This window comes from Zea mays, chromosome 8, assembly GCF_902167145.1.
Source record: "Zea mays cultivar B73 chromosome 8, Zm-B73-REFERENCE-NAM-5.0, whole genome shotgun sequence".
NCBI lineage: Eukaryota > Viridiplantae > Streptophyta > Magnoliopsida > Poales > Poaceae > Zea > Zea mays.
In genome coordinates, this window is record NC_050103.1 from 110,178,375 (window position 1) to 110,206,044 (window position 27,670).

Sequence of the window (27,670 nt, forward strand, 5' to 3'; positions counted from 1 at the left end):
ATGGGAGTGCAATCCGCATGGCAGATAATCCCGTTGAACATAGCCGCACTAAACACATAGCCATTCAGTATCATTTTCTAAGGGATCACCAACAAAAGGGGGATATCGAGATTGCATATATTAACACCAAAGAACAATTAGCCGATATCTTTACCAAGCCACTAGATGAACAAACTTTTAACAAACTTAGGCATGAGCTAAATATTCTTGATTCTAGGAATTTCTTTTGATGTCTTGCATACATAGCTCATTAATATATCTTTGATCATATCTCTTTTATATGCTATGACTAATGTGTTTTCAAGTGTATTTCAAACCAAGTCATAGATTTGAAAGGGAATTCGAGTCTTCGGCGAAGACAAAGGCTTCCACTCCACTCCATCAAAGTTACAATCCTTCGCCGTCGCTCCGAGCAGTTCTTTAACTTTAGTATAATCTTCACTCATACTTTGTTTGCCAAAGGGAGAGAAAGTAGTTACAAGGGCTTACATTTCACTCATGTATCCGTTTTTGGCGATTCATGCCAAAGGGGGAGAAAGTATTAGCCCAAAGCAAAAGGACCGCACCACCACCTTTTTTCAAAATTTGAGTTAAGAAAAGGTTTTGAAATGATGATTTTTTTTTCAAATTGATATCTTACTGTTGATATAATTTCAAATTGGTATACCCTCTTCAAAATTAATATCTAAAACCCTCTTGAAAACTAAGAGGAGGATTTTATCGAGGGGGAGTTTTGTTTAGTCAAAGGGAAAGCATTTGAAATAGGGGGGAAAAATTTCAAATCTTGAAAATGCTTCTCAAAATCTTATTCATTATCCTTTGACTATTTGCAAAAGGACTTTGAAAAGAATTTACAAAAGGATTTGCAAAAACAAAACATGTGGTGCAAGCGTGGTCCAAAATGTTAAGAATATAAAGAAAGAATCCATGAATATCTTATGAGAACATATTGGTTTCATTCCAAGTAACCTTTGCACTTAAATTATGCAAACTAGTTCAATTATGCACTTCTATATTTGCTTTGGTTTGTGTTGGCATCAATCACCAAAAAGGGGGAGATTGAAAGGGAATTAGGCTTACACCTTTTTCCTAATTGATTTTGGTGGTTGAATTCCCAACACAAATAATTGGACTAACTAGTTTGCTCTAGTCTATAAGTTCTACAGGTGCCAAAGGTTCACAATAAGCCAATAAAAAGACCAAGAAAGGGTTCAAACAAGATAGCAAAAGACATCCCAAAAGGCACCCTGGTCTGGCGCACCGGACTGTCCGGTGTGCCACCGGACAGTGTCCGGTGCACCAGGGCACTCGACGCTGAACTCGCTACCTTCGGGAAAATCAGAGGGCGCTCCGCTATAATTCACCGGACTGTCCGGTGTGCCAACGAAGCAACGGCTACTTCACGCGCAACGGTCGACTGCAACCGCATTCAATGCGCTACAGTGCGCGCCAGAGTCAGAGCACGCGCAGTTGGTGCACCGGACAGTCTACAGGACCTGTCCGGTGAACCACCGGACAGCCCAGAGGCCCCACCTGTCAGAGCTCCAACGGTCAGAACCCAACGGCTGGCTAACGTGGCTGGCGCACCGGACAGTGTCCGGTGCACCATGCGATAGCAGCCTTCCAACGGCCATATTTTGGTGGTTGGGGCTATAAATACCCCACCACCCCACATTCAATGGCATCCAAGTTTTCCACCTTCAACACATTACAAGAGCTATAGCATTCAATTCTAGACACTCCAAAGAGATCAAATCCTCTCCCAAGTCCGGAATCACTCCAAATCAAATAGTGACTAGAGAGAGTGACATTTGTGTTCATTTGAGCTCTTGCGCTTGGATTGCTTCTTTTCTTTATCATTCTTCTTGTGATCAAACTCAATTGTAACCAAGGCAAGAGACACCAATTGTGTGGTGGTCCTTGCGGGAACTTTGTGTTCTGTTTGATTGAGAAGAGAAGCTCACTCAGTCTAAGTGACCGTTTGAGAGAGGGAAAAGGTTGAAAGAGACCCGGTCTTCGTGACCACCTCAACGGGGAGTAGGTTTGCAAGAACCGAACCTCGGTAAAACAAATCATCGTGTCTCGCTCTTTATTTGCTCACGATTTGTTTTGCACCATCTCTCTCGAACTCGTTTATATTTCTAACGCTAACCCGGCTTGTAGTTGTGCTTAAGTTTATAAATTTCAGATTCGCCCTATTCACCCCCCCCCCTCTAGGCGACTTTCAATTTTAAGGCTAGAGAGAGATGCATTCAATTTGTCAATCTTAGTAATCAAACTATCATTATCATTTATAAGACTAACAATTGAATCATCACAAATATCTAACTTCTCAAGCTTAGCAATTAATTTTGCATTTTCATCTCTAAGGTTTGAGATAACATCATGGCAAGTGCTTAGCTCACTAGTCAATTTTTCACACTTTTCTACTTCCTGAGCATAAGCATTTTTAACCTTAACATGCTTCTTATTTTCTTTAATTAGGAAGTCCTCTTGGCTATCCAAGAGTTCATCCTTCTCATGAATAGCATCTATCAACTCATTTAATTTTTCCTTTTGTTGCATGTTTAGGTTGGCAAAAAGGGCAAGTAAATTATCCTCATCATCACTAGAGTTCTCCTCATCACTAGATGTTGCATATTTAGTGGAGGCTCTAGATTTTACCTTCTTTTTGCCATCCCTTGCCATGAGGCACTTGTGGCCGACGTTGGGGAAGAGAAGACCCTTGTTGACGGCGATGTTTGCGGCGTCCTCGTCGGAGGAGGAGTCAGTGGAGCTCTCATCAGAGTCCCACTCGCGGCATACATGTGCATTGCCGCCCTTCTTCTTGTAATATTTCTTCTTTTCTCTTCTCTTTCCCTTCTTGTCGTCGCCCCTGTCACTATCACTAGATAAAGGACATTTAGCAATAAAATGACCGGGCTTACCACATTTGTAACACACCTTCTTGGAACGGGGCTTGTAATCTCTCCCCTTCCTTTGCTTGAGGATTTGGCAAAAGCTTTTGATGATTAAATCCATCTCCTTGTTGTCGAGCTTGGAGGCATCGATGGTAAGCCTACTTGGTGTAGACTCTTCCTTCTTCTCCTCCGTCGCTTTGAAGGCGATGGGTTGCACCTCGGGTGTGGAGGTGGCGCCTCGCTCAATGATTTGTTTGGAGCCTTTGATCATGAGTTCAAAGCTCACAAACTTTCCTATCACTTCCTCGGGAGACATTAGTTTATATCTTGGATCACCATGAATTACTTGAACTTGAGTAAGGTTAAGAAAAACGAGTGATCTAAGAATAACCTTGACCATTTCATGGTCATCCCATTTGGTGCTCCCAAGGTTGCGCACTTGGTTCACCAAAGTCTTAAGCCGATTGTACATGGCTTGTGGCTCCTCTCCTTGGTGAAGCATGAAGCGACCGAGCTCCCCCTCGATTGTCTCCCGCTTGGTGATCTTGGTCACCTCATCTCCTTCGTGCGCGGTTTTGAGCACGTCCCAAATCTCTTTGGCGCTCTTCAACCCTTGCACCTTGTTATACTCCTCTCGACTTAGAGAGGCAAGGAGTATAGTGGTGGCTTGGGAGTTGAAGTGCCGAATTTGTTCGACCTCGTCCGAATCATAATCCTTGTCCCCTTTCTTAGGTACCTGCGCTCCATACTCAACAAAATCCCATATGCTTTTGTGGAGTGAGGTTAGGTGATGCCTCATTTTATCACTCCACATAGAATAATCTTCACCTTCAAACATCGGTGGTTTGCCTAATGGAACGGAAAGTAATGGAGTGCGTTTTGAAATACGAGGATAGCGAAGAGGCATCTTACTATACTTCTTGCGCTCATGGCGCTTAGAAGTGGCGGATGCCGATTCGAAGCCAGAGGTGGAAGGTGACGAAGAGTCGGTCTCGTAGTAGACCACCTTCTTCATCTTCTTCTTCTCCTCACCTTTCCATTGGGACTTGATGGAGGAAGAGGATTCCTCCTTGTGCTTGTGGGCGGACTCCCTCGAATATGTTCTCCCCGAGCTTGCGGACTTGTCGCCGCCGGTCCCGATCTCCCTCATGGCGGATGCTCCCGACATTACTTCGAGCGGTTAGGCTCTAATGAAGTACCGGGTTCTGATACCACTTGAAAGTCACCTAGAGAGGGGGGGGGGTGAATAGGCAAATCTGAAATTTATAAAGTTTAAGCACAACTACAAGCCGAGGTTAGCGTTAGAAATATAATCGAGTCCGAAAGAGAGGGAAAACAAATCAACAAAGAAATAAAGCGGATGAACACGATGATTTGTTTTACCGAGGTTCGGTTCTTGCAAACCTACTCCCCGTTGAGGTGGTCACAAAGACCGGGTCTCTTTCAACCCTTTCCCTCTCTCAAATGGTCACTTAGACCGAGTGAGCCTTTCTCTTCAATCAAATGGGACACTTAGTCCACTACAAGGACCACCACAACTTGGTGTCTCTTGCTTTGATTACAAGTGAGTTGGAAATAAGAATAGAGGAAGAAGAAAAACGATCCAAGCGCAAGAGCTCAAAAGAACACAAAAGTCTCTCTCTCTAGTCACTAATTTGTTTGGAGTGATTTCGGACTTGGGAGAGGATTTGATCTCTTTGTTTGTGTCTTGGAATGAAGTCTAGAGCTCTTGTATGAGGTTTGATGGCTGAAAACTTGGATGCATTGAAGTGTGGTGGTTGGGGGTATTTATAGCCCCAACCACCAATATGGCCGTTGGTGAGGGCTTCTGTCGTATGGCGCACCGGACAGTCCGGTGCGCCAGCCATGTCACCCAGCCGTTGGGTTCCGACCGTTGGAGATCTGACATGTGGGGCCACCGGACAGTCCGGTGGTGCACCAGACAGTCACTGTTCACTGTCCGGTGCGCCTTCTGCGCCTGCTCTGACTTCTGCGCGCGCAGTCGCGCACTGTTGATCACTATTCACTTTTTGCAGACGAACGTTGGCGCTGTTAGCCGTTACTCCGCTTGGCACACCGTACAGTCCGGTGGTGCACCAGACTGTCTGGTGAATTATAGCGGAGTGGCTCCCCAAATTCCCGAAGCTAGCGAGTTGGAGGGAATCCACCCTGGTGCACCGGACAGTCCGGTGCGCCAGACCAAGGCAGCCTTCGGTTGTCTTTTGCTCTTTTGATTTGAACTCTTTCTTGGACTTTTTATTGGTTTGTGTTGAACCTTTGGCACCTGTAGAACTTATAATCTAGAGCAAACTAGTTAGTCCATTTATTTGTGTTGGGCAATTCAACCACCAAAATCATTTAGGAAAAGGTGTAAGCCTATTTCCCTTTCAGTGGTGAACAGAGGAGGGCAAATTTTGCCGCCGATGGTGTTTCAGTGGGGATACAGAGAGGAGAAAGAAATGGATGGCATCCATATTCGCGCTTAAGAAGATATAAAAAGTTGTCCGTGGAAGGCGCTAGCACCAACTCGACCATGCCACCCAACTGGTTACGTGGACTCAAGTGTGAAGGTGGCACGTAAGAACATCGAACGTCAACACGCGACACCGAACAGAAGGAGGAGGGGTCGATGTGGTGACGTAAACAATGTGAAAGGGAAATGGGCTTAATCATTTCCTATAATCGATTTTGGTGGTTGACGTCCATCACAAACCATGTGGACTAATTAGTTTACCTAGATGTCATTTATCTCAGGTGCATAAGGTTCAACACAAACCAAGAAAGAAATTAAGTTGGGGATTATCGGTGTTTAGAGTCCGACCGCACACCCATGGTTACCCCTTGCGGTGCTTTTGGGTAGGACAGTGTTGTCGACTGTAGCTCAATGGTTCGTGCTAGATGCACGAGAGAGGGACAAACAATTTTCTACAGGTTTGGGTCGCTTGGAGAGGCGTAATACCCTACTTCCTGGAGTGGATCTTTATGTGGTGGGTTACAGGTGAAGTCTCCTGAATGGACAAAAGCTAATGAAATAAGTAGGTGGTCGATGGAAATGATGGGGTACCCCCTGGGCCTTATATACTCGACCGTGGGGCACTCCATGCGTACATAAGGATCACGTGGCTCCTAAATAATAGTGAACCGACTGAACTGATCTTCCTACAATCTTGCCGACTTATCCCTAATCTGCCCCGATATTCAAGGACGCCATGCGCGGGAAAGTTGGACGGTTGCTGTGGATAGCGCACGAGCTGACGGGTTGCCTAGGCCTGAGTCTGCTTTCTCAGGTCGGCCCACTCCACCAGTAGTTCTAGCCCGGCCCACGAAGGGATGGCCTTGCGAGGTAACTGGCCAAAGGCCCCCGCGCGAGGCCTTCTTGCCTTCTAGTGGACCCGGGGGATATCTGTCCCCCACAGGGATTCAAATAAATTTGGAGCAAAGGACTTGAGAGTGTGCTGCCAGTGGCGCACCGGACACTGTCCGGTGCACTAGGCCGAGCATCAAACGAACAGGCCACTCTCGGTAATTTCCAAGCCGCGTTCCGCTATAATTCACCGGACTGTCCGGTGTGCACCGGACATGTTTGGTGAGCCAATGTAGCAATGATAACCTAGCGTCAATAGTCGACTGCAAAGTGAACGGTACGCGTTAGAGCTCATAGCAGAGATGTCAGAGCACACCGAACATGCGGTGCAACTACAGGACAAGAGTTCCAATGGTCAAGTCGCTCCAAACCCCAATGGGCGTGCTGACATGGCACGCACCGGACAGTGAACAGTGGCTGTCCAGTGCGCCAACGGATTGTCCGATGTGCCCATCGCCAGCAGACTCAGCCAACGGCTAGGAAGTAGTTGGAGGCTATAAATACCCCCCAACCACCTCCTTCAATGGCATCCAAGTTTTCTAAAGTTCCTATTCAATACAAGAGTAATAACATTCACTCCAAGACACATTCCAAAGATCAAATCCTCTCCAAGTCTCAAAATCAACTCAACCACTTAGTGACTTGAGAGAGAGAGAGTTTTGTGTTCATTTTGTTGCTCTTGTTGCTTGGATTACTTTCTCCTTCCCATTCTTATTTATCTAGTGCTTTGTAAAGCTAGCAAGAGACACCTAAGTGTGTGGTGGTCCTTGCGAGGTCTTAGTGACCCAATTGATTAAGGAGAAGGCTCATCCGGTCTAAGTGACCGTTTGAGAGAGGGAAAGGGTTGAAATAGACCCGATCTTTGTGGCCTCCTCAACGGGGACTAGGTTCTTTGGAACCGAACCTCGGTAAAACAAATCACCGTGTTCTCTCGCATTCATCTTCGCTTGATTTGTTTGCCCTCTTTTCTCTCTCTAAAGTTTCCTTGCTAATATTGATTTAAGTTTGCTCTCAAACGTCATCCGCATCAATTGAGCAACTCTTAGCAAGAGAAACAATCTTCCGCACTCGAATTTAATTCTAACGCTAACCCCGGACTTAGTGTGTGTTTAAGTTTATAAATTTCAGGTTTTGCCTATTCACCCCCACCCCTCTAGGCGACTTTCACAATGATGTCAGAATCGCCGCTTTTTTGTTTTTCTTAATTTACTCACAAAATATTCATAACTTGAACATGCCCCAAAAATAAAATTTCTTTCAAATTTCAAGTTCTACAACTTTCATTTAAAGACCAACCCAAATTCTTATTATTTTTGAAACTTGAATGTGGAGCAAATTTGATGATTTAAATGTGAGCTAAATTTCAAATTTAAACAAGAGTACCTAAATAACACTCAAAAGCAAAATTACTCAATGTAAAAAGAGATACATTTATATTTAAGGTTTATAGCCAAATTCCTATTGTTTTTAAAATTGATCATTCCAATTTGAATTTCAAACAAAAATTGGGAGCTTTAAACACACTCTAGCCTAAAAGCACATCCAATCTAGATTAACATTGCCCTAGTTGACGCCTACTAGGGTTAGACATTCAAAATTCTTGCAATACACGTAATGAAATGTCCAAGTTTAGTTCTTATAACACCAGAGATATTACATAAATATTTGATGGCTACTAAGGCATACTTGAGGTTGCCTTGGGCCATGTGTAAGGGTCCAACGATGTCCATCTCCAACGTTGCACGGGCCATGTGGGTGTGATTAATTTTGTTTGATTCGAGAGGGCTTCCCTTCTTAGGGAGAACTTTTGACATGCTTCACATGAGCGTGCCACATTGAGTTCGTCTTGGACTATCCTAAAAAAACCTTGCCACATGGCCTTGGATGCGAGGGCCTATATGGCAGTCACAGACCCCTTTGTGGACTTTGATCAGGAGTTGTCAGCCTTTGGATTTGCTGATGCATTTTAGGAACGCGACTGAACAACGCCCTCCGTGTAGATGTTGTCTTTGATTATTGTATAATCACGACTTCTATATTTGAGTCTGATTGCTTTGTTTCTGTCGAGAGGGGTGTAGTGGCCGCGCAAATATGATATTAGTGGCGATTATCATGCTAACTGACCATAGGCTCTTGTATCGTTTCCTTACAAAGGGTATCTCTATAACTTGGTAAAATATGTCAGGAGGCAGGGGTTCTTCTCTGGCAGCAGTCTTCGCTAGAAAATTAGCTTCTTGGTTGTTGCCCCTCTCGATGTAGTGGACTATGAAGTTATGGAATTGTTTGTCAAGGCTTCGCACTACCTAAATATACTGCAGCAGAACCTCAAACTTCATGCAAAATTCACAAGTTTTGTTTTGCTGGAATGTGATAACCAGTTTAGTTCCGAGCTGACTTGTTAATTTGTAAAAAAAAAAATTCAAACGATCTGATCCCAAACTATGAACGAATCAAGCGAGCCGACCAGACTCGTCCAGCCCTACTGACGTTGCTTCGCTTCGCGACTCCGTGATAAGCGCTCGCGCCGCCTCTCTGGCTCTCTTCCGACGCCCTCACCGTTGTCGTTCCCGTTTGGCCGCACGCGTCCGCCACACCCCAGCTCGCCTCCCCGGCTCACGTCTGCCTCTGTTTGCCGCCCTTCCCGCCGCCGTTCCCATCTGGCCGCACGCGCCGGCCACACCCCAGCTCGCCTCCCCGCCCCCGGCTCACTGCGGCTCCCGTCTGCTTCCGTCTGCAGTCCTCCCCGCCGCAGTTCCCATCTGGCTGCACGCGCCTGCCGCACCCCGGCCCACCTCCCCGGCTCGTGAACGCCTCCTTCCGCCGCCCTCAAATCCGCGTCGTCTTTGGCGTGACAATCCTGTGGTTCCTCCAGTTGAACGGTGACGAGTACAGCGGATTTTGGCCTTCCGATTCGATTAAAAATTCTGTCGTGCAGTTCCTATTAAGGTATTGAGTTCACCGTACTTTTTAATAGTTATATACTTATATTCCTGCTACTTCTAGAAATGTGATCGAGAGGTCGTGGAGTGTTAAAGATGAAGTGGCGCATTCTTTTGCACTTGCCTAGTTGCCCCGTTGAAAAGCAAGGATCCAAACAGGGCCGTAGTTGGTAGAACAGGCTCTAGTTCGTGTCTTGTGGTTCCTTTTCCTTTTTTTTTAAAAAAATGGGTGTATTATTGTCATAAAGTTACAAGTTTTTATGGCATTTGTACAGGTCCAACCCATTTGAAGGCAATTGAAAGGCCAAAACAGATTGATTAAGGTGCCACCACCTAACAAAACCAAGCTTGCAATGGAATCCTCCTCAAGCAATGGTAGCAATGTGCCACTGCCTGCATCTCAACACCCTCTACATGTGACAGATGCAGATGAGGAGGACAAGAGTGTAAAGCAGCTTAACGAGTGTGCCACAATATATCTATCTCTCCAGGTACTCTCTCCTTTCCCCACTACAGGGCCTTTCCCAAGCACAAGTCGCTCGTTTCCTTCAATATCAATCTTAGGCCTCTCAGATTTGGATCTCATCATTATTTGTTTGCAGGACTGCCTCATTGAGTCAAACCGCAACTGGAAGGTCTGCCAAGCATGTAGGTCTTCTTATTTGCAATATCTTTTCTAACAAGATTTCTTAGTTCCCAGATGAGATTGGAATTGTATACTAGCAAAGGAAATTTAAATGCTTCAAACAAAGTTGCTTTCAGTTGATTGATATTTGCAAGATGTGTTAGTTTATTGAGAACTGAATTCAGAGAGCAATTGTTTTAGTTATAGGATATGATTTATTTGACAAATTTGGCTAAGTTAGCGGAATCAACCTTGTGAACTTTGCACGAAGTTTGAGGGGTGGGAGTTCTTTTCGGAGGAATATGTTACTGATGGAACTCAGTGGTTTACATGTTTTTTTAAACTAATGCAGTTTCCAGAGCTTGAAAGGCATCAAAAGTATGTTCTATCTATTACCATCAGGAGAAAGTGAGAACTATAACAAACTTAAGCTTGGAGCAAAAGAACTATGGTGCTCTTTGGTTCACATATTTGTAATGTTAACGGTAACCGATAATGTTACACCATGTTTGTTTAAGTCCAACCGTAATCAAATACCACACTAAAAATAATACCATCATATTCAAACTTGTTACCGCTGTTAATCGAGTGTGAATCATTACCGTTACCATTTACGTTACATTTCGTGAACCAAACGGCACCTATATTGTACTAGAAGTAGGGTATGCATATTCTTCACTCATTACTACATCTTCCTTGTAATGATTTGTCCTGAACTGCATTATGTATGTTTTAAACTCTAAAGCGAGAGCAGTGATCATCAAGCATCCATATGTCGTTCTGTCAGGGCCTAAGGAGGCCCACGGAGGGGCTGCGGCAGCAGCAGCCATAGGCCCTCAAGGGGGATTAGATAAGGATAGTTAGAGATAAGATTAGAAGATTAGTTGAGATTATTTAGGAGATTAGTTGAGATTATCTAGGAAGGTTATCAGTTAGTAGTTTGTTGAGAGTTTTTAGGAGATAAGGATCTCTAGCGAGATAGGGGCGGCCAACCGGCCTATTTATGTAATCAATGAATGAGAAATAAAGCAGGCAAGAATTAGAAGGGAGAAACCCTCCTCTTGCTCGGCCGTGGGCAGAGGCCCCCGGCCGGTGTTCCTGCCCATCGATACACCTCTCTAATCCCTCACCGATCTAGCAACCATAACATCTGGTATCGGCTAGCTTGGGTTTCGATCTGATCCCATGGCTTCTGCTGCCAATTTCGCGACGTCATCCTGGCAATCGGCGTCCCCATCTCCATGGACAGCGCCGCATGTCACCTTCGTCACGTCGTCCTGGCAACCGACGTCCCCATCTCCATGGGCTGCGCCGCATGCCACCTTCGTCACGCCATCCTGGCAACCGGCGTCCCTATCTCCATGGGCAGCATCGCCTGCCAATTTTGTCACCACATCCTGGACGCCAGCGTGCCCATCCCCAAGGACAACGCCAAATTTCATCACATCATCTTCGTTGACGGCGTCTCCGTCCCCATGCGCGACGCCACTAGGGGCAGCCACGATTCAGCAATCACCAGCTCCATCAATGGGGGATTTGTGGACCAACATAAGGGTTGATCTCACAAAGATGCAAGCCACGCTCCAGAAGGTTGAGCAAGGACTACTGCAAATCAAGGCAGCAGTGCAACATGAGCAACACCAGCTGGCGTTGTCCGCACGGCTCCGGACGTCGGCGGCTGTGGGCATACAAGCTGCTGCTCGTGGCTTCCTTGCACGACAGAGCGTGCGGGAGATGCGCCGGCAGATGCTCGAGACAGCCTTGGTGACGGTTGACCTCGGCACACGGGGGCGCGACCTCACCCTGTCGGACGGCCATCAACAGTGGCACTGGGCCGCTATCTCCAAGTGCGAGCATGGTACGTGTCCCGCGGGCGACAAACTTCAACTCTACGACAACGGCGGTAGGGAAGGCACTCACCTCGTCATCAATAAGGGCACACTATTTAGCGCCACCACATTCCGCTACCGACCGCCACGAGGGCGCCTCCGCTGGTTATTGTTGCGACCTATTCCAGGTGCACATCCATGTGCTCCCCTTTTGTGCAGATGGCGTCCATGGGATCCAGGTGGCTGCATACGTGTGTGTCCGCCTTATCTTATGGGGTAAAAAAATCAGATTCGGAATAATAAGATAAGCCGAGATGTAAAAGGTTTGTCTTCTAGGTGTTTGGTTTTGGGTCAAGTAGACTCGGTCTTTGAGCACCCGTTATGCGGCAGCTCGAGGGCGAGCTGCTTGTCCAGGAGGGGGGTGTAGTGTCAGGGCCTAAGGAGGCCCACGGAGGGGCTGCGGCAGCAGCAGGCATAGGCCCTCAAGGGGGATTAGATAAGGATAGTTAGAGATAAGATTAGAAGATTAGTTGAGATTATTTAGGAGATTAGTTGAGATTATCTAGGAAGGTTATCAGTTAGTAGTTTGTTGAGAGTTTTTAGGAGATAAGGATCTCTAGCTAGATAGGGGCGGCCAACCAGCCTATTTATGTAATTAATGGATGAGAAATAAAGTAGACAAGAATTAGAATGGAGAAACCCTCCTCTTGCTCGGCCGTGGGCAGAGGCCCCCGGCCGGTGTTCCTGCCCATCGATACACCTCTCTAATCCCTCACCGATCTAGCAACCATAACACGTTCAGATCACTTTTATGTGATCAATGGGTTTAATATTCTTTTCTGAACAAATTTCAAGACTTAACCTTTAGAGGCGGTTCACATCTAGTCTAATCCAAGGCAGTGACGTAAAACGATGTACATAACAAGTGCCAGAAAAGGACCTGAATAAACAAAATCTACTGATAATTGGCATGTAGCATTTTCATTGGGATTGCAGAGAAAATGGAGCATTCTTTATTGCTACAAAAGTGCATGGTCCTGTTTTTGTATAGTTTCATTCAGGCTGGGGCAGCCACTAAATGTCTTGCTTTCCATTTCTTTTTTCTTTTTTCGTGACATAGGAAATCCATAAAAAAAGGGCGTACCCAGTGCCGTAGGCTTCCCGCACTGTGCGGGGTCTGGGGAAGGGTATCTTTAAGCGCCAAGCCTTACCCGCATAATATGCAGAGGCTGGGGCTCGAACCCGGGACCTTCCAGTTACAGACGGTAGGCTCTACCGCTGCACCAGGCCCGCCCTTCCACATAGGAAATCCATACGCTCGCAAATTATGGCTCATGCATCCACATGGGTGCAACAAGTAGCTTAGAGCTGGACATTTTTTTTTTCTAGAATTCAGGGCCTAAGTCTATTATAAAGTTTGTCAGTCTAACTTCCTACAGTCGCCATTCAAGCAGACCACAAAATGGTGTTCCAATACTGATGTGATACATTTATTTTTTTAATCGGTGAGCATGAAGCGACCTCAACACTAACAGGTTGCCTTGAGTTTCAGAACCTAATATTTATTGTCTCATTAATCTTCATGTGAGAGTTGATATTAATTTTTGGTTTTATTACAACATGAATGTGCAGTGAATTCTGAATGTCACTACCACTCATGCAATATTTTAGATTGCATTATGTTAGCTTCAGTAACTAGATGTCTGTCACCTTTTTTCATCCCAGACGTCCAAGCACTGAAAGCCTGCCAGGCTAAAAGAAACAAAAGTGATCAAACCTAAAGCTTTACATATGTGAGTAGCTGATATCCTAAAATGGTCAGCACGGATGCCAGGTAAACATATAGGCACCCACGTATATGACCAATAATGAGCCTTTTTTCCCCATATGTTTTGTTGCTTATTCCGTGGACTGAGATTGTATATTTGGTCGTCTGTCAGTTTGCAGGGGACAGGAAGCAATGCTCCAGATGTTAGTTGCAGATGGAGATGGGCTCTTCTCAAACAGCTCAGAATCTCTGATGACCATGATGTTTCTTTGTTACGTTTTTCTGCATAAGTTCACTGAACAACAGTAGAATTTCAATTCTGTTTCTGTATTTCCCAATCCCCCAATAAGATTAATGGTTTCAGATTTATTAATAGGACAACTGAACAAGACATTCTTGCATACGGTTACAACTGAGTTCGTGTGAGATCGCTTTGGATTAAAGCCGGTTGTTTGAACTGCTGCAGTTGCAATCCATAGAGACAAAAACACTGTAGAAACAGTAGAAATCGGTACAGATTAAAGCCAAGCGAACAAGCTTTATCATAATGTCAGTCTCAATTCGATTTTCTATTGTTAGGCTCAGCTTTGTTTTGAGAAGCCGGACTGCGTTGCAACTGCTTTCCCTGCGGCGGAAGCTCGCGCAGGGTGCAGGTGCAGCAAACCATTATCTTTTTGCCCACAATGATCAAAGCTGGAGAAGCAGAACGGAACTGTATCGGATTTATTTCAGAAAGTTCCTTTTTCGATAATTACCAGTTCGAGACTCGAGAGTTTGGTTGGAACAATAGCTACTTTGCTTAGACTCGGATGAAATCACAGCCTAGTGCCTAAAAATGACCATATTAAGTATTGTCGTTTCTTCTTCCCGTCCAACTGATGGTATCTTCGTCCTCGCTCGAGCCACTGGCTCACTCCAACCAACGCCTAGGCTCTCTCCGGTAATTCTCTCTATTTCTCTTATTATATGTGTTTTCTAATATATTTTTACTACAATTTCTATATATATTATAATTTAGTTAATTGACGCTGATTTATCATTTTTTTAAAAAGCATATAATATTTGTAGTCTTGTATTATACATATTGTATTATACATTATTATCATGTTATAGAATTTAATTAGGGTTAAAAACGATGTAGTTAAACTATAGGGGAGCATAGTGCTCCTATATATGTACACGGAGATTTTTTTATCCCTATACGTAGGAGAAGCTATATGGGAAGTTGTTGGAGACTAAAACCCCTCTAATGACTTGTTCGGTTGTGTGGGATCAAAAGAGATTAAATATCTTTCTATTCAACTTTAACTAGTAAGGGATTTAATCCCCTCTAATCCTCTTATAACCGAATAATCCCTAAAACTCTCCCTACGTATGTTCGGTTGAGGAAGGTTTACATGGTGTTGGGGTCCCTCTCTAACCGAATGTCCTTAAAACATTAATTAACCATTCATTTTTGAGCTTGCTTCAAGTGTAACAAGGTAAATGATGAAGAAAACCTTTGTTCGAAGATGGTTTACCTTGACCATGATGGCAAAAATGAAGCTACAAGCTTCGGATCCACAACATGTGCATATAGCGAAGAAGCTAGCAAGAGAAGGGCGAGATCCCAAGACTTGTTCAGCAAGAATATCGAAGGAAAAGACGACATTACCCTTGATCATTTTTATAGCTCATTTGTATAAACTTGAGGGCATGATTGTAATTTTCACGAAGTTGTATCTCCCGACTATAAGTCGAAGAACAGTGCCATGTGAAGTTGTATATTTGATCGAGAAGGTTGATTCTCTCCACCTACGAAGTTGTTTTCTCTCCTCACCTTCGCATTGTAATTTGTAAAAGCCGAAGGTAATATTGTAATCATTTATTGTATAATAGAAGATGAAGTATAGTGATATTTTCCCAAAAAACGAATTGCCAGCTTTACTTCCATATTTATCATTTTTTGTTATACTCTACTACCTTCTCCATTTGATTAACCTCTCTGAGAAGAGTCAACTGAAGGGTGGAGGAGAAGATTGATTGAGAGCACTTAAAGGGGGTGAATAGGTGACCCTACAAAATTAACACTAAAAACCACAAAATTGATCTAGAATGAGAGCTAGTGCAATATAAATCAAGTTTGAGTTGAGGAGAAGAGAAGAGAGAAAAGTCCACTTCACTTGATTGCTCTTTCAAGATGTAAATTAAACTAAGAGCAATATCACAAGTGAATATGGAGAACTAAGGAAGAGATAAGATCGCAAGAAAGTAAATGCAGAGAGATATAGGTGGTTTTATCCCAAGGTTCGGCCAAGCCTTATTTAAACACTTAAACCTTATGTTTATATTGTTTTACCCGAAGTTGCAATTTTAGCCTCCAGTTTTGCTCATTTGGACTTAGTTCCATCAATTTTCCTCCAAGTAAACATGTGCTCGTACTCATATCAAACTAGTTAGTCCAAGGTGGTGTTTTGGACACTTAATCGCCAAAAAAGTAGAAATGGCTATCTAGCACATATATCTTTTATTGATTCATTTGGGTTGCCTTGTTTATGAAATCCTTTAGATATCAAAAACAAGTGACCAACATTGGCGCCCACCTCCGGTGAATACACGACATCAAGAACACCTTCGTCATGCCTTCGAAGAAGTCTATAGTTATTGGTTTTGTTCTCGCTCTTATAGACTAGAATCAAGTTGACGATGCACTTCTTCGAGAAGCACAAAGCCAGAAGAGAAAGGTAGATAACTCTCCACCACGGAATGACCAAGACGATCTTGATCAGGAGATTCAGAACCTCGAGGCCATCCAACAATAAGTTGAGAAATGCAGGGAGAAGATGGTTCGGGTTTATGCCAACATTTCCCTTTCAATCAAGTAGAAATGGCTATCTAGCATATTTCCCTTTCAATCTCCCCCCTTTTTGGTGATTTATGCCAACACACCTAAAGCAACTCAAATGTGACTAACTTAAACCAATGAGTCAAAAGTGGCAAATTGAAGTTCAAACTCAAACTGAAGAAGTATTCAAATGATTTGGCATATTTGGATCACTTAGCCACCACTTGATTTGGATTATTTTAATCAAAGTCGTTTTTCTAACTTCTAAGTCAAAAACATTTGGTTTTGCAAAACAAACTAGTTTTAAACACTTGTTTTGATCAATTCCCAAGAACTCCCCCTTTTTCTCATAAGATAACTTCTCCCCATAAGAGAACATTTTTTGCAATAAGAGGGCTCCTCTTTACTATCAAGAGGGTTTGGATCAAAAAGACAAGTTTAAATCTTAAAAATATTTTAAAACTTCAAGTAGTTGTCGATAGGGCAATGTACTTAGCCTCGACGGTGGATAGGGCAACAGAGTTTTTTCTCTTTGAGCTCCAAGACACCAGGGACCTCCCTAAAAACTGACATGTCCCTCATGTGCTCTTCTTATCTACCTTGCACCTGACATAATCGGAATCTGAGTAACCAATTAGGTCAAAGGTAGACCCCTTAGGATACCAGAGCCTAAAGTGAGGCGTATGAACTAAGTATCTTAAAATTCGCTTCACGGACATAAGGTGACATTCCTTGGGGTCGGATTGAAATCTAGCACACATGCATACGGAAAGCATAATGCTCAGTCTACATGCACATAAATAAAGCAAGGAACCTTGAAAGTCGCCTAGAGGAGGTGAATAGGCAAAACCTGAAAATTACAAACTTTGAACACAAACTTTTCCCGAGGTTAGGGTTAGAACGAATATTAATAAAATAGGATTATGGAATACAAGTTCTTCTTGCTATGAGTTGCTTAATTAATGTGGATAACTTTGTGAACTAACTCAAACCTATTTCAAGTAAGAGAATTTAGAGAGGGGAGAGAAAGAATTAAATCTCAATGAAAGATTAACACAAAGACACATGCGATTTGTTTCCCGAGGTTCGATTTCAAAGAACTTACTCACCGTTGAGGAGGCCACATAGGTCAGGTCTCTTTCAACCCTTTCCCTCTCTCAAACGGTCACTTAGACCTGTTGAGTGTTTCGTCTTAATCTCGAGGGTCACTTAGGTGTCTCTTGCTATCTTTACAAGTTAATGAGAATTTAGAAGGAGAGGAAGAAAACACGATCAAGAAAACCAAGCAACAAGAGCAACAAGAAAACACAATGTCACACTCTCAAATATCTCTCACAAGGCGCTAATCACTAATGATCACAATCACGATTCTAGCACTTGGAGGATCTTTGGAGCTTTGAATGTGTATTTGAGTGAAGTTCTTGCTCTTGTACTTAATGTGAATGAATGGAATGCTTGGGTGTATTGAATGGAGGTGGTTGGGGTGGTATTTATAGCCCTCAACCACCACATAGTAGTTGTCTTCATTCTGCCACACATGGACCATATGCGTTGCACGTCCGGACGGTCTGACCCTGCATATCAACGGCTGAATTTGCAACGGTCAGCAACAACTGCTATATCAACGACTATAATTGTATTAAATATGTTGTTAGATGCCAGATAAAGCTGACGCAGATGGTCCAGTCGTGCCTCCGAATGGTCCGCGTGGACACTAAAATTCATTTTACCAAACCTGGCACCTTCGGATTTTTTCTGGTTTTCAACGAGCGGACGATCCGTTCCTGAGGCCGGATGGTCCGCACATGGCACCAGACGTTACTCTTCTCTCCTGTGGACAGTCTATAGTAGAAGCGTTCATTTGGCATAGTTTATGTTCGAGGTGCATCGAGGTCTCATGGACAATCCGCTGATAGGGCTCGGATGGTCCACGATGTGCTGATTTGAAGCTTGATATTTCTTGAAGTCTTTTCTGAGTTCCTAAATTCATAACTTAGTAAACTCGTTAGCTTGATTGGTTGTGATGGTCATCAATTACCAAAACAAGTGTGGAGATGGTTTTAGGCCTATTTTCATTTCAATCTCCCCCTTTGTGGTGATTGATGCCAACACAGACCAAAGTAAATATGAAGTGCAAAATTGTAACTAGTTTGTAATTTATACAAGTGTTCATAAGTAACTGAAATGAAATTAGTTCCAAGTATATATGTATGTTTTTGACATAGATAAAATTTTGGACCACATTTGCACCACTTGGGTTGTTTTTGCAAATCATTTGGTAAAACCGTTTCAAATTCATTTGCAATTGGCCTAAGGTGTAGGAATGAAATTTTCAAAAGCATTTCTAATTTTGAAAGATTCTCCCCCTTTTTCTAATGCTTTTCCTTTGGCCAAATAAAAGCTTCCCCTAAATAAGTTCTCCCATTGGCATAAATAGGTTTTCTCCTCTTGGCTGTCAAGAGGGTTTTTTGCAAATGCAATAGTACCAATTTGAGAGATAAAAAGTTTTCAGAAAACAGAGTGGTAGTACGGTCCTTTTACTTTGGCCTATTAATTTCTCCCCCTTTGGCATTAAGCGCCAAAAATGAAGAAATCGGAGGCCTTTAACAGGAAGATAAGAATTAAAATACATGAGTTAGGCAAGGAGTGTTTGAAATTGAACGGATAAGCAGTGGAAGCATTGCCTTTGCCTTCAACTCCATTTCCATTTCAATCTTAGACTAAGTATGGAAATACACTTGGATGTCATTAGTCTTAGCTTTGGCACAAGAAGAACAAGAAATATGCATTTGTACCAAATGAAAGAGACATGCCATGATCAAAGCGAATAAAGAAGCATAGTATGCAATCTTTCAATCTAGGTTCCGAGAATTTAAGACATTGAGTTCACTCCTAAGCTCACAGAACCTCTTTTCATTTAGGGGCTTGGTGAAGATAACGATTAATTGTTTGTGGGTTCTAACATGGTCAATAATGATATCTCTCCTTTGTGAGTGGTCTCTCAGAAAGTGGTATCGTATGTCTATGTCCTAGTGTGGCTATGTTCAACGGAATTCTCCACCATGCGGATAGTACTCTCATTGTCACATAGGAGAGGGACTTTTCTCAACTTGTAGTCATAGTCCCTAAGAGTTTGCCTCATCCAGAGTAGTTGTACACAGCAATGCCCTGCAGCAATGTACTTGGCCTCAACGGTGGATAGAGCTACTGAGTTTTGTTTCTTTGAAGCCTAAGGCACTAGGGATCTTCCCAAAAACTGACAAGTCCCTGATGTGCTCTTCCTGTCAACCTTACATCCAGCATAATCAACATCTGAATACCTGATTAGATTAAATGTAGATCCCTTGGGGTACCAAAGCCCAAATCTACACTACACGACGGTTGATCTTTAGCGACCCTTATTAGGTACCAACGGTTGGTTGCTAAAGGTTAGGGACCGACGGTCAGTCGCTAAATCCTTTTGTAGTAACGTTCGGTTGGTCGCTAAAAGTCTAGAAATTTAACAACTTATGGTTGGTCGCTATAAATATCGTCGGGGACTAGCGGTGGGTCGCTATAGAGCAAGGATCACTATCAAATCTTATAGCCTGAACGTAACATACCTGTAGATGTTAGTGACTAAAAATTAATTAAAACAAGTAAACATGATTTTTAGCGACCATGATTGATTCTTTTAAGTGTTTGTTATGTATTTGCATTTGGAATAATTTTTTTATTGCGCATGATTGATTTTTGGTAATTGAATAACTTTTCTTCTTAAATGAAAATCCTAGTAAATAAAAAAAATTATTAGCCCAAAAAATAATATTTTATTTATAAATAATTTTGGTTTAATTACTATGAATTTTAGAGTTATTTAAAAATGTATTTCAAATTTAGAAAAGAAAATAAAAAAGAAAAAAACAAAACCTAACCAAATCGACCCATTAAGGCCCAGCCGCACTCTCCTAACCCTAACTGGCCGCCACCTAACCCTAGCGCGCGCCACTCTCCCTGGCAGCCGCCGCGAGGAAGCCTCCACTCCTTCTCCCTCTTCTCTCCTCCCCTTGCTCTTCTCTGGCAGATGCCACTTGCGTGTGCAGGCAGGCAGGCCCTGGCGTCCGCGCATCGTCTTCTGGCCAGGAGCTCCCCCACGCAGCCGCTGCTCTCTCCACGTCCTCTATTCCTTCCCATCCCCGATCTCCCCCAATCCGAGCAGACCGGCAGAGCCGGGGGGGGCTGCGATGGCGCTGCGACGGACGCTCCTCAGATCGGCAGAGACCTCTTTCGAACGCAAGGTCCGACCCCCCTCCTCCCCCCCTCTTCTCCGTATCCTTGACATTTTGTTCGGTTGGATTCAGTAGCCGGGAGATTCGGGATCCCGCGTGCGAGTTGGGCCTGGCCAGCTGGCGTCGTAGCCGCACTCTGGGACATGCGAGGTTCAATTGTGAACTGAGAGTCTGAACCTGGTGTACACGGGGAAGAGCCGATGGGCGAGGTGGAGCAGGTCGTCGTCCTAGATGTCGCCGAGGACATCCGGTTGTCGCTTGCTCATGGCGTCAGGCTGGTTGCTTCCTCAAAGCGAGCGGTGCATCAACTATTTATCTACGTCCTGGATAATCGAATTGCTTTGCCGTGGAAGCAGGAGAAGGTATTTGATCATTAATAATAAGCGGTAGAAGAAGCATGCTTTTATTTATGAAAATCTTGATTGCTTTCTCTTGGTAATGGTAGGAAGAATGCAAAACACGTAGTGAGTTCAGTTGTGACACAAGCACCAAACTTTGATGGGTATCAGTGGAGAAAGTACGGGTAGAAGTGGATCTCCAAAGCAAAGCATTCTAGGTACGACGACGTTTGGGTATGTATATATGTTCCTACCATTAGAAAAGCAAACCTTTAGAAAACATCTGCATGATGCATGCATTTAGTGTATATATGTTCGATTTCTATATTGAATTTTGGGTATCACATTTCTCAGCTATTTCAACTCTTATGTGACTAGAAGCATAATCTGAATTGCTTACTTGCTACTGATGCACTGATGCATGCATCTAGTCACTGTCTCTTCTTTTTCCTTTTTTTCTTTATCAATTTACTCTGTGCTACTTGATATACTGGAGGCAACAGAGTCCATATAAATTCATTGCCATATGTTGATCATGGTATTTGAATCCTATCAATGAAAATTGAAATGTCAGTACCGCTTTACTCACATGGGAATGAATCTTTCCACCTTTTGCTTCTGAATTTCTGATAGTCACTGCAGTAAACTAACTATGAATATATCAATTTATGAATAGTGTAAAAAGCACTATTTCCTAACAATATGTTATTTCCCAGATTACTATGATTCGTTGGCATGCCCCTCACTTTTAACTTTCTTTCAGGCTGCAATTGAGTACATTCATTCTTTATCAAGGGCACAGCCTGCTCGTTCTCTCAATGGTGCTGGCCTTTGTCCTGCTAGTAGATCACTTAGCACCCAGGCCACCACTACGTCAAGCACACCACAGTTGAAAGCACACCCCATGTCAAGCAGCCAGGCCGCCACTATGTTAAGCAAAACAGAAGACGGGAAGAACTGATGTAGCCATGTTCATGCTTCCACTGTTGAAATGCATATTCAGCATAGCTTACTCAGTTCCTATCTGTTGTTTCAACGTTGATTTAAAAGAAGAGCTGGTAGTTGTGAGCTATCTGTAAATGATCTAGTTGTGAATGATATTATAATTGTGATGCTTTTATGAATATATAATTGTGGTGCTTTTGTGTTTATGTGATGGATCTATGACTGTGGTATACTGATTAACTGTGTATGTCTTTATGATTTGTGTATAAAAATCTATGATTTGTGGTGCTTAATTAAATGTATATTTTTATTAATAACAACTGTAAAAGGACGACTTTCTGTTGGTTGCTAAATGTATAGTATGACGACTTACGGTTGGTTGCTAAATCGATAGTACAACAATCCACGGTTGGTTGCTAAATATACAATATTAGCAACAGACGGTCGGTCGCTAAAGCCTTTAGCGACGGCACTTACAGCGACCATCCTTATGGGTCGCTAAAGGTTTTTAGCGACCAACCGTAGGTCGCTGAAGGCCGTTTTAGCAACCAACCGTAGGTCGCTGTAAGTGAACCATCGTGTAGTGCTAGGAATATGAACTAAGTGTCTTAAGATCCTTTTTGCAGCCCTTAGATGGCATTCCTTAGGGTCGATTGGAATGTTTTTTCTCGAATACGCATGAGGGTTGCGTATCATTAAATTAAAGTAGAGAGAAAAAGGGCATGTGACCCAGGACAAACAGAACACACACTCACCCTTACAAAACACACACCGCACAGACACATACGACACACCTACACCCGAGTCGTTTAATAGGCTATAAGATTTTCCTTTCTCTATCCAGGGTCAAAAAGAGAGTGCATGTTCTTGGCTCCAGCAGAAAACCACAATCTCATCTCGTCTTTGAATCTGTCCTCTAAGGTAGTAAGGCAGGGTCGAGCTCCCTTCAAAAACACACATGTTTCGCTGCTTCCAAATACTCCAAGCCCCAAGGATTACCATACTATTAAACCTTTTTCTTTTGCTCTTGGGAATCTTGGATGAAGCCTTTCTCCACCATTCAGTAAAAATTGAATCTCTTCTCTTAGGACCCACAGAAGAGAGACCAATTGGAGTTACAATATTATGCCAAAACTGTCTTGTGAAGACGCAATTAGATAGAATATGATGCACAGTTTCGTCTTCTTGGTCACTGTTGGGGACTTGTTCTCAAATGCTTCGAATTAAGAACAAGGCAACACAAAGATGTTAAGTATAAACGCCCTTCGTCCGCTGAAGCATTATTTCTCCAAGGATTTAATGAGCTTCGGACGAAGGTCATAAGTAAAGTATCACGAAGATTTCACCTTCGTGATTATATTTGTAAGACAACAATCAATGAAAAATGAAATATAAAGTATAAAATATTTTCATATGTTTTTATTATATGAATATACAAGTATTAAAAGATAATATTTAAGCACATTTATACCTTTGCCTTGGCGGAAAGCAATAATTCAGGCGTAACGTGTCTGTGATTACAGGATCGCGTGAACAGTGCCGGATACTGTTCACCTATTTATAGGCACAGGATGCAACCTGCGCAAAATTACATTTATGTCCTTTACAATCGACTACAATAATGACACAAAACATCATGGGTCTTTAAGTCAATTCATCTTTAAGTCGGTTCGACCCTTCATCTTGAGATTTGTCTTTGTGCCGAAGCTTTATAGATAATAGCTTCGGCGCTTGCTTCATCATGGGTCTTTTTAGGATCTTCGGCTACGAAGCATACCCCCAACAGTAGCCCCTTCGTAGTGCTAGATCGTTTTTCGTAACGAGCTTGATCCGTGAAAAAGTCTTCTAGGCTTTGGGACGCCGAAGATCCAAAAAACACCTTCCCTGAGCTCGTTGGCGAGAAACGATTAAAATAATCGTCGCGCGCGCCCCATCTTGCACCAATTATGCGCGCGCCAGCGATTCACCTTATCGGACCCTGTGGCCCACCGTTTAGTGAGTGCTTGTGACTGTTTGTTCGGTGCTGGAGACCTTGTCGATTCACCTTCCCACCTGCGGCACTATATAAACAGACGGGTAGGTGTGAAGTTACCACGGAATTCATTGCTATTGCACTGTTTTGCTGCCAAATTTTTAGTCATAGCCGAAGCTTAATCATCGTGCTTAGACGAAACTTCGCTTGTGATTCTGCTTCGGAACAAGAGTAAGAGCTTCGGAGAAAAACAAAAAAGTCAACACCAAAAATTTCAATTAAGTCATAATCAAATGGCCAGAGTTCGCTCTACTGCTCGGGTCGATCGTGAGGGAGATGAGACCGAAGCTACCGAGACTGTTCCTATTTCGGAAGCAATGAAGCGCTCGGGGTTGGTAACACCGGAGGACATCCCTGCTGCCGAAGCAGAACAGACTGCTGTTGAAGAAACTGATTCCGAAGATGATTACAACAGTGCAGTGCCGAGCAAGCCTAGCCACCTGGACTTCGGAAAGTCCACCATCTCCGAAGCTGATTTTCCTAAGATGGTGAAGCTGGGCTATCTTAGTGAAGCAAAGAAGGAATTGATTCATTTTGGTGGAGAAGAAACTATCCTGAAGTCGGGAAAAAATGAAGTGGTGGTTTTCAAAACTCTTTTTAAAGCTGGTTTAAGATTCCCTCTGAACAAGATGATTGCTGGTGTGTTGAAGAAATATGGGATCTACCTTCATCAGCTGACGCCTAATGCTATTGTTAGGCTGAGTGTTTATATCTGGGCCCTGCGAAGCCAGGGGGTGGAACCATTCTCCGAAGGTTTCTGCCGAGTACACGAACTGCACTACCAAACCAAGGCTAGGGGGATGGTTTGCATGAAAATTTTGGCTGCTACAACTTTGCTTAACGCAAAACTACAAAGTTCCCAGTGATTAGCTACCGAAGCAAATGGCCGCCAGGATGGAAATCTGAATGGTTTTATGTCAAAGTTGACGAAGATGAAGATAAATTGGTCCAGAGTCCGTTAAAACTGACCTTCGGAGAAACAAGACCCCCATGCAACATGGAACGGGGGAGCCCGAGCCAGATTGCCTTGGCTGAATTTCGAATAATTGTAGATCATATTGGCACTAGAGACTTGGTGCAGGAATTTTTGGCCTTCAGAGTATTTCCTACTTTGAAGGAGTGGGAAATGCCGAAACTGGAGAGGGAGAAGAAGAAAGGGGAGCTTATTCGGTTGCCTTACCACTATAAGTTCAAAAAACATTTCAAAGTACCCTGCCAAGAATGGCTGGATACAATTGAAGTAATGTGCAACGAAATTCTTGGAAATTATTCTAAAAAAGAAGATCAATTGATGACAGCGGCCTTCGGCACCCATCCGAAACGAAGGCTAAACAGAGTGATGCATGCTATAGGCTTTGAATATCCTGACTATGAGCGACTGGACAAGGGTGCCGGAGGGCAAAAAAGAAAAAGAGTGGCTAGCACTTTGAATAAATAAGACGAAGATCAATCAAAGAAGAAGAAACAAAAATCTGAGGCAAAAGCATTTGCTTCGAAGAAAAGAAAGGACTCGACCCCAAAGCAAAAATCAATTGATGAGGAAGAGAAGACTTCTGCGACATCTTCTGCTGCTGAAATAGAGGAAATCCTAAAGGTAATGACTGAAACTTTGCCTGTCAAACTAAGTCCATTGGGGCTTCATCTGACGAAGCTTTTTCATAAGGAAAAGGAGCCCACAAAAACAAAGGCACCTAGGCCAAAGAGGCAAAGGATTGTTACTGTGACAGAAGTGATTGAAGCAACACCACCAAGGGCTTCAGCTCCGAAGGTGCCTGCTATTGAAAGCACAACAGCTACTGAAGCTGCACCTTCGGAAGCCACAGATGCCGAAGCTAATAGAGCCAAAGATATCAATTTGGAAAGTGTGGCTCTTAATATAGATAAAATTCTTCTAGACATGGTCGCAGAAGAAGCTGCTGGAGCCACCGAAGAGGCTTCGGCCCCAGAGGCCGAGAAAAAGAAAGAAATTGCCGAAGAAACGCTGGAAGATGAAATTTTCAATTTTCAAAACTTGGTTGGTCAAGAATTAACAAAAGACGAAAAAGAAGAATTAAAAGAGTATGCCATTTCTTGCGGCTATCGGCCAGGGGCACTTCTCTTCGGAGATGTTGATGATGAGAAGCTAGGCTGCATCCGAGATCAGACCGGAGCAAAGGTTATCGGTACTCTATCAAAGAGTATCGGTTTCCCGAAGCTCGAAGCCGATATTAGCCGCTACCGACGACAGCACATCGTCGGTAGTTTGTTTTATTCCAATTTCAAGGTAAACAATCACCCTCTAACTTTTTATTTTCATAAAAAAATGTTTTTTAACGAAGGTTGTTCGTGTACAGAGTATGCTATTGAGCAAAGCTTTGAGGATGCAACAGGATTTAGAAGACAAAAAGCAGGAGGTTATAATTGAAAACTTAGAAAACAAAATAAAAGATCAAACAGCTGCTTTTGAGAAAAAAAGTTCGAACTCCAAACAACTGAAGGTTTACTAGCGGAAGCCGAAGCTAAAATAACAGAACTGAATACAAAGTTTCTCGGTTCCGAACAAGAAAAGCTGAAGCTTAATGAAAAACTTGAGGCTGAAATCCAGAATGGTTTAGTTTTGAAAAAATCATTGATAGACCTTCAGAACAAATGTTTGAAATTCAGCAATCAGTGTGTTCAACGACTGAAGAAGGTGTTTATTCAGTCGGGGCCAGTAGTGAAAAATTTATTCCTTCGGCTAAAGATCTACCAGGAGCCTTTGAACACATCGAAGGTGAGATTGATGACCTTGATGATGTTATTGCTGGACACGGCGACTTTTGTGCCCTGGTAGCTTCTCGGGGCACCGCTGCTGCGTTCCTGAAATCTGGCTGTGAGCATGGAAAAATTATCAACAGACCCAATTTCAGCCTATCACCAGCAATTCTAGATGATATTCCTAACCTCGCCCGAAGCATTGCGAATAAATTTATAAAGGTGATATGGACAAAGGGTGGGCGAGAGAAAGCTGGTGACGAAGCCCGAGACCACCTTAAGCTGGTAACAATATTATACCTTATGATTACCTTTTCCTTTGAATTTTGAATTTGGCTTATAATACGTACATACAGGTTAACCAAGCCGAAGCTGAAGCTGCAGAATAAAAGGAAGAAGCTCCAGAGATGTTGTCGAAGCTCGAATAGTCTGTAAAAATAGCTCAAAAAACTCCTGTGATAACTTGTATAAAGCATGATGTAATTGAATTTCACTTTGTAATATAATCTTACTTTTCCGTCCATGTATGAAATGCTTTGGTGTGGACGAAATTAATACTTTTGAGCCATAGGCGAAAAACACCTTCCCTTCTTTGCGTACACAACGAAGCATAAAATTGCCTCTTTTTATCTTTTTTCCGAAGCCTTCTCTTTCGAAGCCGAAGCAAGTTTGTATGTTATGCTGATGATGATCCTATGTATGTCTAAGTGAATGTTTATGAATGCAAATGTATGATGTAATGTATCGTGCAAATGAATGTTCGAAGACACATATGAAACCATAATAACAAATCTTTGCCGTTTATTTTTCGGCTTCACCGCTTATTTTTCGGTGTATCAGAGTTGACTTTTCGCTGTAAGCCTCCCTTAGGAGCTTCTTCGCCTTTTATTTCGGCGGAATCAGCGTTGACTTTTCGCTGTAAGCCTCACTTAGGAGCTTCTTCGCCTTTTATTTCGGCGGAATCAGCGTTGACTTTTCGCTGTAAGCTCTGCATTCCCTTAGGAACGACTTTTGAGCAGAAAACTTACGCTGCGCTCCTTTAGGAATGGCTTTTTGTAGTTTATCGTGCTCCGCATCCCCTTAGGGACGTCTTTCGAGCTTCTCC

The 27,670-nt window shown here is 43.1% G+C and overlaps 1 protein-coding gene and 1 long non-coding RNA gene across 2 annotated transcripts; both read left to right on the top strand.

The window, feature by feature from the left end:
* Window positions 1-8,810: 8,810 nt before the first annotated feature.
* LOC100275831 (uncharacterized) lies at window positions 8,811-13,828 on the top strand. The gene is made up of 5 exons (NM_001317850.1): window positions 8,811-9,210; window positions 9,479-9,694; window positions 9,806-9,851; window positions 13,383-13,491; window positions 13,598-13,828. The coding sequence occupies exons 2-4, from the start codon at window positions 9,557-9,559 to the stop codon at window positions 13,436-13,438; spliced, it is 240 nt and encodes a 79-aa protein (NP_001304779.1). The 5' UTR covers window positions 8,811-9,210; window positions 9,479-9,556; the 3' UTR covers window positions 13,439-13,491; window positions 13,598-13,828.
* A 7,058-nt stretch (window positions 13,829-20,886) lies between these two features.
* On the top strand, window positions 20,887-22,001 carry LOC103635684 (uncharacterized). Its single transcript, XR_002264187.1, has 2 exons — window positions 20,887-21,073; window positions 21,619-22,001. It is a non-coding gene; the product is annotated as an uncharacterized lncRNA (long non-coding RNA).
* The last annotated feature ends 5,669 nt before the right edge of the window (window positions 22,002-27,670 follow it).